Raw genomic sequence first — 15,938 nt, forward strand, 5'->3', positions numbered from 1 at the left:
TTATATCTAACTGATGTAGGGCAAGGATGAGTTAATCACACAGCAGCCAAACTTTTAAAAAGGTGAGTGCGCCTATAGGTCTCACTCCAGTGACGCAGTTTAAAAAGGACCTTTCCACTACTGCTGGTTACTGCACAGTATGCTGCCACCACTGCACTCATGCTGATTAACAACTGGTGAAGGCAGTAGCCTTCCACTACTGTGAGGGTCCCAAAACACTGCAGTCCATGAGACAGGCCTGTGTCATGCTGCACACATATGTGTCAGCGCTTGCCACGACAACAAAAATCCGTATTAGGGATCGAGTCAGTAGTATAGTTGGGCATTCAGGGCAGGGTTGTGTGTCCATTACCAAGCAGAGGACTTATCCATCCCTTCACTCACTCTGTGAAAATGTGATGGCCAACGCATTTTGAAATTCAAATCTTGAGGGCGAAATAAATTCTATTTTTTCAACATTAGGCTCTAAAAGATTACCTGCCATCCAGCACTGGAGCATCATTAAGCAGTTTTCTCAATGAGATGATGTCTTTGGCGGATGAGATTTTCAAATACATTTGTGTATTATGTACATACTATTGGATTTCAACACCTGTTCCTTCTGTCAAAACACAAAGTGGTTACATGTATAAAGGGAATAATATAGAAGCCAATATTTAAGTCTGATGAACAATGTAGGCTACTTATGCCACCTTTGGAGTGAAATTGCTCAATCTCACTAGCTGTTTGCGATTAGTAAACAAAGATGAGAACCATCTCAACACTTCACCATGTCTACCCATGGGTGGCTTCATAACCCCAGGGAGCCTATTATAGCCAACCAATTCAAAGGCTGCAGACGAGTATAACAGAATGATTGCACATGCAGTACCATCTAGAAAACAATTAATGTCGCACAAAATCTTGCATGTGGCAGACTCTGTACATCATCAGATCCCTGATTGATAAGGTGCTAGGAGGTTATTCTTCTCAGTGTGATTGATAAGTTGTGTGACTCCATGTTCTTTCTAAAAGATCACCCAGCTACTGCAAATTAGTAATAGGCCAATAGTGAGCCATTATATTAGGACCCAGGGACACATTTCTAAGGCTGCACCATAAACTACTGAATAACTTAAAATTGCTTTTGATGAAGACAGCAAGAACAGTACCTCCTTAGTAGAAGGTCGTTTTTTAATTATCTTTTCAAGACGGTTCTCAGTCAAAACTGTGAAGCTAGTCCAGGGTTCTTATCTCTTGAGCTAATGAGGATGTTTGAGGTAAAGAGTCAAACTTCAGTTAGACTTCTATATAATGTGTATTTGTTTTGTGACAGATCTATACATACATTTGCTTTCTAATTGGGATAGATGGATTGCCTAGGGGCAACCACATTGAGTCCCTCCAGATTGGAAACGTCCTTGTGCCGGTTTAAAGCATTGTTAATTCTTGATTGAATGAATCTAGCCCTAGATGAGATCACATGTTAAAGAGTACATCAGAGAACCAAGTTTTTCTTTTAGTTTATATAGCCTTTTGCTTCTTTGGCAGGTGTGATTAAGTCTATTGTATTTAGAACAGTTCTGTTGTAGCTGAAAAATCTAGATCTTTAGACCTAGAAGTATCTTTTATGTTATTAAGTTCCATTGACCACTTGAGATCAGAAATACATTTTAATTGGCTGTTTTCCTTACAGTGACATAAGGTGAGTGTGCTTAGGACGGACGGTGGAAGAGCATGTGAGAAGTAGAACTAATAAGTGATCAGACTAATCCACCTCGATTAGGCCGACTCAGTTTTTCCTGTGTCCCTGGTGAATTACCAGCTCTAGACTTTTCTCTTTGCAGAATTGAATGAGTTTGTTCTGAGAGAATATCATTTTAGTGTCTGAGCAGGGCTATCTGACGGATGAATCCAATTGATATTAAAATCACTTAGGTAAATATTTTGGCCTTTAGTATTTTCGTTTGGTTACAAAATTAGTGAAGCCTTTAATTGAAGCTTTGTGGGCAACTGCAGGGTGAGTGCTAAATGAAAGTATGTCAGTGTGTTAGGAGAAATTATCCAGGCAGCTAAGAGGAATTCAAATGACTCAGATTTTGTTATGGAAATTGTAAGACACTGCAACTTGCTTCTGAAAATTAGTACCACCGCAACAGCAGTGTTTTGTTCCCTGTCGTCTGTCAATATATTGTAACCAGGGAGAACTAAAAGGTTTAAGCCAGCAGGCTGCGTTAGAGAATTCAAACATGTTTCAATTAGGAAGAGGAAATCTGAAGTTAAGTTTGCCTATGTGTGTATGTACCGTGATCAAGACCGTGAAGGTTGAAACGTGTTGGTGTTTGTTTGGTATCATTTTATCCATTAAATATAGATTTGAGAAATCCTGTGAGTGCCGCGTCATTGACAGAAGTGTCAAGCTGGTGTGAAGATAAATTAAGAGAAAGGTCCTTCCCTCGCACAGGCACCGAGATTAAGAAAGTGCGCCTTAATTGGACCTTTTGGGATTAATATATATATATATATATATATTTGATAGAGGTGTGATGTGCATAAGCAGAGCAGCAGTTATTTGAGCACCCTTTTATGATATATATGATTGGTTTTTCATCAGAGGATATTTTGAATCATTGTCAAAGTACATGAAGTTGGCATGAATCTTGATTTGCAAAGGTTGCTGTAATAGGTCTGATTTCACCTCTGATAGTGGGTATTGGGAAGTTGGCTAAACACATAGTGGAGGAGGATGCTTATTGTAATTGGCTCACAGTGTTGGATGAAGCGAGGGATGCAGTCTCTGGAAAGGTAAGAGCAGTCTGGCAATCCAATGTAAATAGTCACTACATGTGGTTACAATAGAGAAGTAAATGTTATTTAAAAGTTTTGAAAATGCTTCAGTTGTTTGGTAAATTACCATGTTTTTGTAATATATTTCCTGGGAGTGACACTATTCCCTTTAGTTTACATTTGTGCATGAGACTTTAGTGCAGTTATGGATAATTGTGCAGGGGTACAAAAATGTTACCACATGTCCATTCAAGGTATTCAATGCTGCACAGAATTCTGCCAGGTATCTTGAGACGTCATAAATGCCACATATATAGGGGAACCAGAATGGTGCTTCTTCCCTGCAACACGTTGGAAAGTCCCTTATCGTTGAGGCTCCCCTTTCTCACCTAGACGAGAAATGCAGAGATAGTGAAAGCAGTATGCATTTTGTTTGTTCCTCTCTATTATGAGGAGATACTGAACATCAAAAGAGTTGTTAAAACATTTGATCTTCAGTCCTGGTGAATTAGGGGATAGAGGAATGGACCCTACCCCTGAAAAGGAACTAGCGGAGGTAACCGACATTGTAGTGAGCACTAGATGATGGGATATCGTGGGCTGTTTTTTAGGGGCAGAGGCACTGTTACCCCAGATCCACTTTACATGTTCTTAACAGCCATGTTGCTCATCTTTTTGTCCACAGTGTTGACACTGGAAGAACCCCAGGACAGCCGCTTGCTTACATGGGAGGCCGTCCAGAAAGAGAATTACCTGCTAAACGTGGCCAAGCTGAATAGGGACAGCAACACAGAGCGACTCAGGCGGACGTCACAAAAGTAAGGTTTGAGTCGTGGGTGGAGAGAGAGCGTGAGTTCAGCAAGTATAAGGCATGCATAACTCCCCATTCTCACTGCAGCATGAGTGACAACTTTCAGGCCTACAATGCTGCTGACTCACAGAACTGTTTATTCTTGACCTAACGGTCATGTGCAAATACTTGCATCCCGTGGCCACAGCAGGATGCTGGCATAACACTTTCTAGTGTGATGGCATTGTCAAAAAGAACATCAGGCAGTGATCAAGCAATGTTTTCCTGTCTTTGCAGGGTGGACATTGCCTTGAGGCATCTATCGGAGACGAAGGAGCACGACCGACGTCTAAGAAACCTAGAGCATCAGGTACAAGAACACTAAGTCCATTGAAAGAGTTCTGAGGCAGAAATAGCTGCACCTAAAGGAGTATTGTTAAATGACCAGGGAAGGAGGGGCCACACCCCGGTGACCCAGGAGTTCTCTGGCTTCAATGAGGGAACTTGTCTCTAGAATCACACAGTGTCTATGCCTTCAACAGGGGCATGTCACTCATTCTAATAATGTTACGTAGGAGGTGCAGTACCTCAAGCATAAGTAGTTATAGAGACAACCTTCTAAAATAGTAAAGAGCATATCATTTGTATGTATTCATGAAACTGATTGATAACATATATGCTGATAGGTAGTAAACTAAGACCATTAAATTAAAACGAAGCCCAGATAAGGAAAAATAATTTACACCTGTTATGTTCTCTATCACATAGATGGTATAATACAGGAATTTCCTCCAATGGAGTACTGTTGAGTTTACCATTTCTTCTACAAATCGGATGACTTTTGTTACTGTAAGAAACTGTGTTTTTGATTGAGAGGGGAAAATCCTTCTCAAGCAACAACCACAATCCTTGTCATGGTGAACCACAGAAATCACTAAATTAACGCATGCTTAACCCTTTGGTTGCTTGGCATCAAAGCAGTCAGGTTTAACTTAGAGGCACTGTGTTAAGTATTTATGCAACATACAAACAGCAATAAAGTTAAAACACAGCCCAAATGATATGTCACACCAGTTTAGAAAAATAGAGTAAAATGTAAGAAATAAATAAATTGAGAGCAAAACAACAAAAATACAGTCAGTGGAACCGCATATATGCAATTTCAAAGGTGTAAGCAAAAACAGCACCAAAAAGCAGAAAGCGCTAATTGTGGGTATCTGGTTGCACTAAACAACGACAACATTCCAAGTTAAGGCAGACCACAATGGAGTGTGGCACGGATACAGGAACTGGGTTAGTACAGCTGAAAAAGTTACCTTCTCAAAGTCCGTTTTGCAGAGTTCAGAACTTCAGGATTTCACAGGAGGAGCTCAACTGATGCCAGCAAAGGGTCCAGAATCTTTAGAGGCATCACTTGGGGATCAAGACCGTACTCCAGGAGAGGCAAGCAGGGCTCAAGCAGATCGAGGTGTAGGACCAGGCAGGCCCAGTTGCATTAGGTCAGCTGGGCAGTTGCAGGAGACCTCTGGCGCTTGTTGTGTCCTTGTTGCTCAAAACAGGAGGTCATCCAACTGGCCCTTGGAGTCACCAAGGTTAACCTGAGATGAAGGGAGCAGGACCAGTAGTCTTTCTTCTCAGAGAGCAAGGCAGGCCTGAAGTAGCAAGACAGTCCACTGGGAAGCACAGCTGGCCTAAAGAAGCCGGGCACACCTCTGGGAGAACAAGCCAGTCCTTCTTGTGTAATGTCCATGGGTCCAGCGGTGTTCTGATGAGTGGCTCAGGATGCTCAGTATTTATACCAGGTGCCACCCTTTGAAGTGGGGGGAGAACTTCAAGTCCACCCCCATACCTGGTATAGAAACTTCCTTCTTTCCACTTTCTTCCCCTGCCCAGGCTCCAGGAGGTCAAGGGTGACAGACAGCTGGTATCCAATTCCTTTGTAAGTGTAGTAGGTGTGACCCTTTCAAATGTAACTGAGGCATGAAACCGTTCTGCCCCTCCCTTCCTTGCGGGGTGGTCCTCTGTAGGAAATTAGCACCTTTCTGGCATAGTTAACCCCTGGTGTCAGTGTGTTTAGACCATAGTACACTGGGGTCCTGCCAACCAGGACCCCAGTGTCAGTGCTCTCTCCCCTAAATTTAGTTGTTAGGTAACTTTTACACCCCACAATTGGCATACTGGTACACCCATGTAAGTCCCTAGTATATGGTACTTAGGTACCTAGGGCATTGATACATCAGGGGTCCCCCATGGGCTGCAGCATGTATTGTGCCACCCATGAGGGCCCATGCAAACTATGACTGCAGGCCAGCCATTGCAGCCTGTGCAAAATGGTGTATGCACATTTCACCCCAGATATAAGGTTTGGCTTATATCAAGGTCACTGCACTTGACCTTATAAGTCACCCCCACGGTAGGCCCTTTAGCCAAGGGGCAGGGTGCATGGTTCTAAGTGTGAGGGCACCCCTGCATGATCAGAGATGGTCCTACAAACCCCAGACTCCACTCCCTGGGATTTGTAAGTGCAGGGACGCCATCTTAAGGTATGTAGTGGACACTGATCAACACGAGTGGTCCAACTACATAATGGTTTCACTGAACCTAGGCATGTTTGGCATCAAACATGTTGGAATCATGCAACTACACCAATTCCAGTGTTAGCTGCATGACCCCTAGGGGTTCCCTCATGTCTGCCTGTACAGCCTTGCAGGGTCTGCATGCAGGGTCTGCATGGAAGCCCATGCTGCTGCCAACCCCCAACACTTTTTCTGCCCCCCTGCTGCTTAGCTTAACACGGGCAGGGGAAGGCAGAATAAAGGATTTCCTGTAGGATAGAGGTGTGACCACGTCTTTATTAGAAATTGGTGTCTCTGGGCTGGGGTAGGGGTGGCCTCTGAGCACCACCAGACTACTTTGAAGGGTACATTTAGTGCCCTCCTTGCATAAACCAGTTTGCACCAGTACAGGAACCCCGGTTCCCACTCTGGTACAAAACTACACAAAGGACAGGTGAGTGACCACCTCCCTGTCCAGCTCCTCCCATAGGGAGGCGCACAGAGCTCTGCCAGGTGACCACTTGATTTTGTCATCTGGGAAACAAGATCGGAAGAGGCACCTGGGAGCATCTTACTGTTTAGGCCCGGTAGATGACGTCCCTGGCCCCCTCTGATGGTGGGTCACTTCAGAGCGTGACCAACCACCTTTTAGGGTTACTTAAGAGCTCCTTCGGGGTATGTCTTCAGATTAGTTGAGCAAGACTCTCCAAGGAACTCTTTGCAAGACATCTTCTGCTCCTGGCCACTGGAACCACTGCTGGTCTGCTTTACATTACTCCTGGATAAGCTTTAGCTGGTCGCCTCAGCTACCCTTAGTAGTTTCTGCTATCTGGACACCTATTCACTATCACTAAGGGTTGCCTGGACTCAGTGTAGGGTGCCACACCATAGGTGTACACCATAAACTAAGCCAGCCTCCTACAAAACATACATCCTTTACTATCATAATCTGGCAAATAACTACCCTATCGCCTCTCGCTAGCTCAGTCAGGGTGGGTACATGCATCCATTTAGGTACGTCTTACAGCAATATCAATATATAGATGCTCATCACATTTTTTCTCTTTCTGCTCTTGGAGAATCATCACACAGTTCATAAATGAATTATTCACCGTTTTGCTCCAGTAAGGGCTCCTTCCCTGGACTAACATAGTTCTGTTTTAACTCATGAAGAGTTCATTCAAACCCATTCACAGAGCACTGCTCATATTTTTCACATTTCAGGTTGCCTTGTTACTAGCACTCACTCCAACCAGGAGGGTAGAGGAGAACCTTCTTGCGCCTCACAGGCAATTTAGTACTTCTCACAACCAATCCATGGATTTATTCCCAAGATTCTTTCAGATTTTGCCTCAGTGATCCAATAATATTTCAGACTCTTCCCAAATCCAACTTCACCAGCTGAGAGAGCTATTCATATGCTAGTTATCAAATGATATCTCAAATTCTACTTACATCGCAGTAAACAAATCATGAGAACTGACCAACTGTTGGACTCGGATGGACACACTGGTAAGGGTGCTTCAGTCACAATGGTAACTATCGCTCAATGAGTTTCAGCTGCAGTCCAGTTCTGCCACTCAAAGACTAGCAAGCTGCCCAGAGAGAATACCAGGGTGCACTCAACTAGGGGAGTTTCCAACTAAACTACTTTGTTTGCAGAAGTGTCTCTGGAGAAGATATGTTGAGCTGCGACTTGGAAAAGTGTGCATATAATTCATGCAGCATTATTACCGGGAATCGGCACAGGGCAGTGATGCAGCGGTTGGATAGGTTTTACTACACCACTGATTTTAATAAGGGGAGGCTCTTTTGGTTTAAATGTTTTCTTTCAAAGCTTTTGCTGTGCACAAAGGCCTCACGGAGCCAGAGGAGACTTGAATCCCCTCGGACTCTGTGAAGCCTTTGTTTTATTTATTAGAACAGTGGTTCCCAACCTGTGGTCCGGAGACCACTTGGCATCCGTGAAGCCTCCTCAGGGGGTCAGTGACTGCTTAGGTAATGTAATAAAACTAACAGATTAGATCTCCAGCTTGCAGTAATGACTCATTGGGGGGGGTTCCGGATTCCAATAATGATTCATTAGGGGTCCCCGGGTTCCAGTACTGATAAATTGGGGGTCCACAGAAGTCAAAAGGTTGGGAACCACTGTATTAGAACATGCTGCCCTTTAGTGGCGGAATGTTCTAATAGCCTTATAGCCCTCTGTACCTGGACTATACCGGCACTAAAGTCCGGCTCCCTTGTTAAAGGCCCTCGCCTTCGGCCTTTAACGCTGGAGCGGGCCTTTAATGGCCAGTATAGCCCTCTATAAGGCTTTATTATGTGCCATATCAAAAGAAAAAGAGGAAGTTGGAAGACTGGAGGTAGAGAAAGTAGATGAGAATTGGATGTAGCCCATATATATTAACAAACAAGACAAAACAGAAACATCCCTAAGGGAAGAAAACATTAAATGAAATATTGAGACAACAAAGGCACAATCCAAGTGGAGCTAGAGCACCATAGTATCTGCTGAGCAAATTAAAACTGGTTATAAAAGTGATATCACTAAACCTCATGTGTTCATTACAGAAGCGTGTGAATCCATCACAACTGGTGTATGAAGATCCAAGTAAGCAACCAGGTTTGGAGGTGACGAAAGAGACTTAGAGATATCATTGTTCCATATTCTCATGACTGAAGAGTCAAACAGTCCGTACTTGAAGCCTGGATCACAATGTCTATGAGGCAGATCAGAAAACTGTTCACGTATAGACTCAGTTTCTTTCACAAAGTCCTTATGGATATATATCTTAAATTGCCTTCTATCATTATTGAGTAAATTTCCCGGAGCACTTTGTGTATCATAATGAGAGATGATGATGGAACACTTTAGACTGGTTAGGTTTACCATATGATGATATGCGATGGGCCTTACCTATTTCACATTTCTCAGAAAATGTTAATTTCAATAACAGTGGTATAAGAAGGCTTGTGCAGTTCTGACCTGCAAAACACTCCGGAAAGTTACAAATGTGCTGATTATACTGGTGATTTCTGTTTTCTTGATCCAGAAGCAATTGTTTCATAGGCTCAACTTGTGTAACTTGAGAAGGTGCAAAATGAGCTATGGGAGTCGTTTCATCACAAATTGTTGATCTCTTCATCAGAGACTTGAATTGACAGACCTGCTAAGTCTCTTTGAAGATGTTGAATGTCAGGGCAATAGAGTCAGTGTTTGTACGAATATCTTGAACTTCTAAAAATGTTCACCTTTGATTCTTCCTGTGACTCAAATCATTTTAGATTTAGTAGGAGGTGTAGACCTTGTTTGCTTCCTTTTAGTAGAAGTATGTAACACAACTTCATTTCTGAATTCAACATAGTTGTATGTATTTATGAAAAGTTACTGTTAATTTGGAGCTTAAATATATTACTCAAAGTATATGTAATTGCCTGAGAACAGGCTCACAAGGCTGCCAGTGTAAAGAAATGAAATGCCTTTAAGAACTGCAAAATATGTGAAAGGCAGCACCTTTACCAGAAGCAATACATTGGAAAGACTGCCTCCTCTCCTCAGGCAATACCTCCTTCCCCGGTCACTTTACAGAAATCTGTTGTCAAAGTAACACAGGCTGCTGCCACTGGAAGCAGAGAAAAAGATGTGGAGCCTGCAGACAGTGCACTCCAGGGTCAGCCAAAACACCAAATATCGGCGTGAGATTTGCATCGTAGATGCAGGTAATAAGAGCGTACAGCACGCCGCCATCTTGGATGTGTGCTCAAAACTAGCTCAAAACCTTGCCGCTTTCCGGGCCCAGACTCTCCTTCTTGTTAGCGCCTTGTCTCTGCTGCGGTCTTGTTTTTGGCAGTTTGGTTCAGTGTTCCCAGGTTCAAGGATGTGCTTTCGAATACAACAAACGTGGCTTCTGCCCGCCATGTGATATACCCAGCCTTGTGGGGGGACCGAGCGCACGTTTTAAGCGCTCCACGTGGGTCCGCAAGGGGTGCCCATTCTACTCCGTGACGTGAGTTTTTATCCACAGTCGAAGATTAAAAATCTCTTCCCAGGATATGTGTCTCCCGTGACCCTTCTTTGTATGGAAGCCTCCACCTCTCTAGGGCTGTTTTTCACAACAGCCACACGAATTGCAAATAAAGGACTCGAGGCGCACAGAATAATCGTAAATCTACATTCTGAGGCTGTCATCTAATTTCAGAAGCAAAATTTACGAAATTGTGACATTTTTCAAGTACTTCTGGGAACAAGAGAGAGTCATAACTTTCTGGGCTACACACAGACATAAGAAATTAAACATGCGTAATAGTAGACTGTAAACGAATAGACATGTGAAAATGCTTACCAAAAGTACTTTTGAGTTTTTTTTATTTTCATTTATTAATTGTATGCAGTTTTGTATAGCGCTGACATTACTTTAAGATATTAGAGCACTTTACATTAGAAATAGAGCCTAAAATAAGAATTATAAGTTAGCACAGTGCTAAATAATGAGAAACGGGCTCAAAAAAGTGTAATATAAAATCGAGGTAGACAGGTAGTCTCAGTGCGAGCGCTTTTAGTTCGGATTTGAAGATTGCCAGTGAGCTAGTAGCGCAGTCTTCACAATGTACTGTGCTAATTGCAAAACATTGCATGCGGTAAACTCACTCCGTCTACACTCTTTCTTCTCTTTCAGCTTCAATATTGCACCGACGCCCTCTCCTGGATGGTGGATGCCCTGTCACAGAGTGATCTGGTTAAAGGTGGGCCTGTACCAACCTTGAGGAAAGGTAAGAGTGGACTTGAATGGCATTATTTGCACCTTTTCCTGTTTATATCCAAACAGCTCATTTTTATGACCCCCGGGTGCAAGCATCTAGGTAGCACGCAGAAAGTGATATATTAACCCCAGGTAGGGAGCCAAGAAATTGACAATTTTTAAACTATTTGGCACTGAGGAGTGGGTGAGCCTGGTGTAAGACAGCATCTGATGTAGACAGAGCACCTCTTAGTCATAGGACAGGAAGGCTAGTGCATCTAGGAGGCAGCGTTACCTGCAGGCACTGAATCAAGGTTGGTAATACCATGGCTTCTGGAGATGAAGAGGTTATACTAGGACATGCAGGTTAGGAAGAAGTTATATCTGCTGGGGATGAGGCAGGGATTTTGGCCACAAAGGCGTTCCTCCATTCCTGCAGGACGTGATGCGAGTGCCTTGCTATGTATGTCTAGAAGGGACCATGTCTGCAGTACATTAGTTAATGGAGTTGGCACCTCGTCTTCCTGGTGCGAGAGGGGTGACATCTTCTGGAGATGAAGGGTTAGTATATGGGCATTCAGATGTAGAAAGTCTGTGCCTGCAGGAAGTGGGTGCTACCTCATGATGCAGGTGTGCAAGTCAGACTACAGGAGTTGAAAAGGTGTCATCTAGCTTTCAGGCCTGGCTAGACCAGGTCTTGTGGAAATATATGGGGTTTATAGCAGGACTTTCTGGTATGTAGAGTCTGTCTGCAGTTGATGACCATACAGAGTTTGGGCAGTCCATGGTATGTGTGTGCAGAAGAAGATGAAGTGTTACAAGGACATTCAGGTGTGAAGGGGTCATGTCTTCATTGGGTCAGCTTAAGAGGGTATCTGGGCACAGACTGATTCTGAGAGAAGTGGTGAGGAGGGGTGTGCTGCTAGCAGACTGTCTTGCTTTGCCCAATGAGTAAGGCTTTTTTTTTTTATTCTTTTCTTTTGCAGACTGGAAGAAGTAGTAGTGCTCTCTTTTCTGAGGGAATCTACAGCAGTCTTTCCAAGAACAACATCCCTAAGAAGAATCTGACGGCCCTGGGGTTGGCCTGGAGTTTCCTGCAACTTACATGCACCACAACGCCCATGGGCTAGCGTGTGAGCCACTAAACCTTACATATGGAACATCAGTGGACGAAATGCAAGGTGTGGTGCATACACATTCCTTATTACCCCTTTCTCATTTGCACAGACTGCCCTTGTCCTTATTTTTCAAAGGGACCAACTTGTGAACTAGGAAGGGCTTAACGAGCACAACAAACCCCCATCTGGTTTCCAATGTTCACGACTTTAACAGAAGAGGAAGCAAACCTGCTATATGTCTGTTTGTTACCAAAGACAGAACAGATCTTTCTGTTGCATGCACTGATAGTGCACCTGCTTCGTGTGCAACAGAGTCGAGAAACCTGTCTACTGGTAACCAATTACAAATGTTATCTCCATTCCTGGAACCAGCGCGGGAGCCACTGTACACCTTGTACTGCTTCGAGGAGACCAGCGATTTGTTCATTGTCACCCAACGACCAAATGTTCTGATCATTCCCGCAGCCCCTGTCGAAGCCTTTGTAACCTGCAGCTAGGCTGAGGAATCCAGAGATCTGACCAATAGCAACAAAACACCGAAGTTCTTCTGTCCATTTCTGGAACCAGTGATGAAACTACTGTATATTTATTACTGATGCAAGGAGTCTAGAGATTTCCCTAGTGGCAACCAATGTTCAGTTCATTGCTGAAGCCCATGCTGAAGGCACTGTACATCTGTCATTGGGGTGAGGAATCCATAGACATGCCCAGTGGCAACCAATCTCCAATGTTCTGTTCATTGCTGCAGCCCTTGCTAAAGAAACAATGCTCTTCTGTCTATTCCTGCAACCTGTGCAGAAGATGCAGAGCGGCCAGGAACACAGAGATGTGCCCAGAGGCTATCGGTCTCAACTTCTTTTGCCCTTTCCAGCAATCTTTACCGGATGGTACATCTCTCATTAGCATAAATGATCTAGGGACCAAGGCTATCGCCAACCAAACCTCAACACAACTTTGATTCATTTGAGCAGCCTGTGCAGAATGTGTTGTAGGCCAATAAACGTGGTGAGGAGGTCAGAGATCTTCTCATACCAACCAAAGATAATTATTATTCTGCCGATCCCAGCAACCCACAGTAAAACTATGGTATGCCACTCACTACAGTGAGTATGCCGGAGAGTCTGTACCTGCTCTATGCCTTGCAAAAATCACCATTCTTCTGGCCATTTCTGCACCCCATGTTGACGGTACTGTATGCCACCCACACAATGTCAACCAAAGATCAATGCGCTTCTGTGGAATCCAGCAACCCACGCTGAAGGGGCAGGACACTTGTGAATGAGACCAGGAAGCCAGACACTCGGACCCACATGATAGTAAGCAGATATAAACATTTGCAAGAAGTTGTGTCCGCAGAGAAGACTCCATGGATAAAAGCCAAGGTAGCCTGCACTTTGGATCAATGCACACGTCTCCCCGTTGTCACATGCACACCTTTCACCACGTTCTGAGAACTGCAGGACTGGAGAAGATTTTGTCTATAAACATTGAGGTCTTATGAGCACTGGTTCTAGTTGCTAGGAGAACTGCAAGACCTCACTCATCCACACCTTCCTGTCTGCCATCCATCTCTCTGCAGTTCCTTCAATCCGTTTTCCTTCTATCACATGCCTATCCCCGCTACTATGCCAGCATTGTTCTTCTTTTCCCTAAATCTACCCCATCTCGTTTATAAAGCAGTTTTCCCTCACCTGCTGTGCTCCTATCATTCTTTCTTAGTGCTCTCATTCACAGATTGGGGGTTATTGGGCCATTTGTTTACAAATCCAGCTATGAAAGACTCTTTGATTGTGACTCCCCTACACTGCCTCACTCGCAGGCTATCAAATCTTTCCAAGAAAATGTAATGATGTCTGGTTACTTTTATCTGAATTCCAGAAGAATGAGCAGATGTGGCCTTGTGGCTTGTGCTGATGCCCTTGGACTCTGGAGACCCAGATTAGAATAGTGGCTTCTGCAGTAGACTCAACGGCATGTGATGGCAAATCACTTATTCTCCCTATGCCTAAATGTACGTCAGATGTATTAGTGTAATCCCCATTTAATGTACATTATCTTGTAAAGCATCTCCCGATCCTTCATGTAATGTACAGAACTCTGTTGCTTCACAGTTAAGTTTGCGCTATATAAATACCAAAACATAATTGCCTACATGCATTATGTTTGGGGTAAGGCTGACCAAATGTAAGATAATATTCTCACTAGTCTGTTCGACTTACAGTGCCCCCTGGGGTTAGTGGTTAGTGTCGTTAAGTTTTGATGAAATGTCTACAGGGGAGAGATGACAGTCTGTTGGCCACCAATCAAAAAAGGTAGGCCCAACATGTGAAAGCAGTTCTTATTCAATGTCAGAAGCATGGACTGCCGTTCTGTCAGTCTCCTTTCTCATCATATCGCGCCATGTCTCAGGCATTCAAACCGAAGCCCCTGGATCCCAACAAACCAGTCTGTCCTTTGCCCACCAAAAACAGAGGACTGCTGTCTTTCAGTAAACAGAGCAAAAATGAAGGGCATGCTAGGAAAGTCATACTGACCACAACACTATAAAACAGAAAACATATGTTGTATACAGACTCTTCGATGTGTATTGACTATTTGGACAGGCAAACAGAAGGTAACAGTTGGAGGGACTCCAGAGAGCACCTGTTTCACAGTGTCACAGAGGGCAGCAAAGGGAGGCCTTTCTTCACCCCTTCGCTGTTCTCAGGCACATATTTCTGTACACATTGCTACTAATTAAGCACAACTCTCAGGGCCTGATTTAGATATTGGCGGACGGGCTACTCTGTCACAATGGTGATGGATATCCTGTCCGCCAAAATATAAACCCCATTATGTCCTATTGGATTTATTTTTCGGTGGACAGGACATCCATCACCGATTTGCCAGAGTAACTCCTCTGCCAATATCTAAATCAGGCTCTTGGTCTTTTACTCTTCTTTAACTTCCTTCTCTCTTTTCAATCACCCTTCCTCTACATTTTGCATGGGCTGTCTCGCGCTCCTCTGCTTCTTCCGCCATGCCCCATTAGAACATTGGAATGTTGGCAGCTCCATTTGAGACAATCGAGTGCTCCGGGCTTTTACTGGCTGGTAAAAGCCCGGAGCGCCAACATTCCAATGTTCTCTTTGTTCACAGCAACAGCTCGGGCCTATAACGTGGGAGCGGGCCTTTAATGGCCGGTAGAGCCCGCTACAGCAGGTTCTAAGGCTATATTAGCTAATATTCTCTAAGTCCCACCATAAGGGCAGCTTCATGCCTGATCAACTCTCCTTTGGAAATGTATAGCAATGAGTGGACAAGTATCTTTGATGGACAGTACTCTTAATTTCCTGGCCTCATTTACGTTAGCCGTTCCTTTGGCTACCTCATATTTGGCTCTCATGAATATCTTGCACATGAACATTCTCCTTAATGGATCTCTGTGATGCGGTGCTTACAGTGTAAGCACAATGGACCTAAATAAGTTTCCACCCAAATAGTAAACTATAAACACTGGAACAGTTTACTGGAGCAACAACCACTGTGTGCGGTGGCCGTGGGGTTTGCATCTGTAACTTTTGATACACAGGGCTAAAAATATTTTTCTGAGGGGTGGAAGGGGAAGAGTTGAAATATCTGTTTACATTTAATGTCATTAGAAATATTTTTAATATGGAATATTTTAAAATAAAATGTAGTTTGTCTATAAGGAAATAAGTGTGTGATTTCTTCTGTTTACCATGTCAGATGTCCTGCTGGTGTGTTCACCAAGAAAAAAGTGCTGCTGTTTGAACATTAAAAACACAAGCAGTCTTCCACCAAGTGTCATGTGTGCTATCCGAGGTACCACATACATTGCCAATTTCCTTTCCACTAACATCATTCTCAGTAACAGAACCACACAATTTACATCTTTTCTCTATTTGTAAAACAAGGTCACATTAAAAAGCAATAGCCTTGTTTTAGGTCTCAATTACCGGATAGC

General features: G+C 43.6%; 1 protein-coding gene across 4 annotated transcripts in view; it reads left to right on the plus strand.

Annotated features, from left to right (window-relative positions):
- The window catches only part of LOC138246356 (transient receptor potential cation channel subfamily M member 4-like), a 250,945-nt gene extending 235,275 nt beyond the window's left edge, over window positions 1-15,670 (plus strand). For all 4 annotated transcript variants that reach the window (XM_069200879.1, XM_069200878.1, XM_069200877.1 and 1 more), the window contains exons 22-25: window positions 3,452-3,584; window positions 3,854-3,926; window positions 10,791-10,884; window positions 11,840-15,670. In XM_069200879.1, coding sequence (XP_069056980.1) covers window positions 3,452-3,584; window positions 3,854-3,926; window positions 10,791-10,884; window positions 11,840-11,853 — 314 coding nt within the window. In that variant the 3' untranslated portion in view covers window positions 11,854-15,670. The remainder of the gene's footprint in view (window positions 1-3,451; window positions 3,585-3,853; window positions 3,927-10,790; window positions 10,885-11,839) is intronic.
- Window positions 15,671-15,938: the final 268 nt, after the last annotated feature.

The sequence above is a fragment of the Pleurodeles waltl genome, chromosome 7, assembly GCF_031143425.1.
Source record: "Pleurodeles waltl isolate 20211129_DDA chromosome 7, aPleWal1.hap1.20221129, whole genome shotgun sequence".
Classification (NCBI taxonomy): Eukaryota; Metazoa; Chordata; class Amphibia; order Caudata; family Salamandridae; genus Pleurodeles; species Pleurodeles waltl.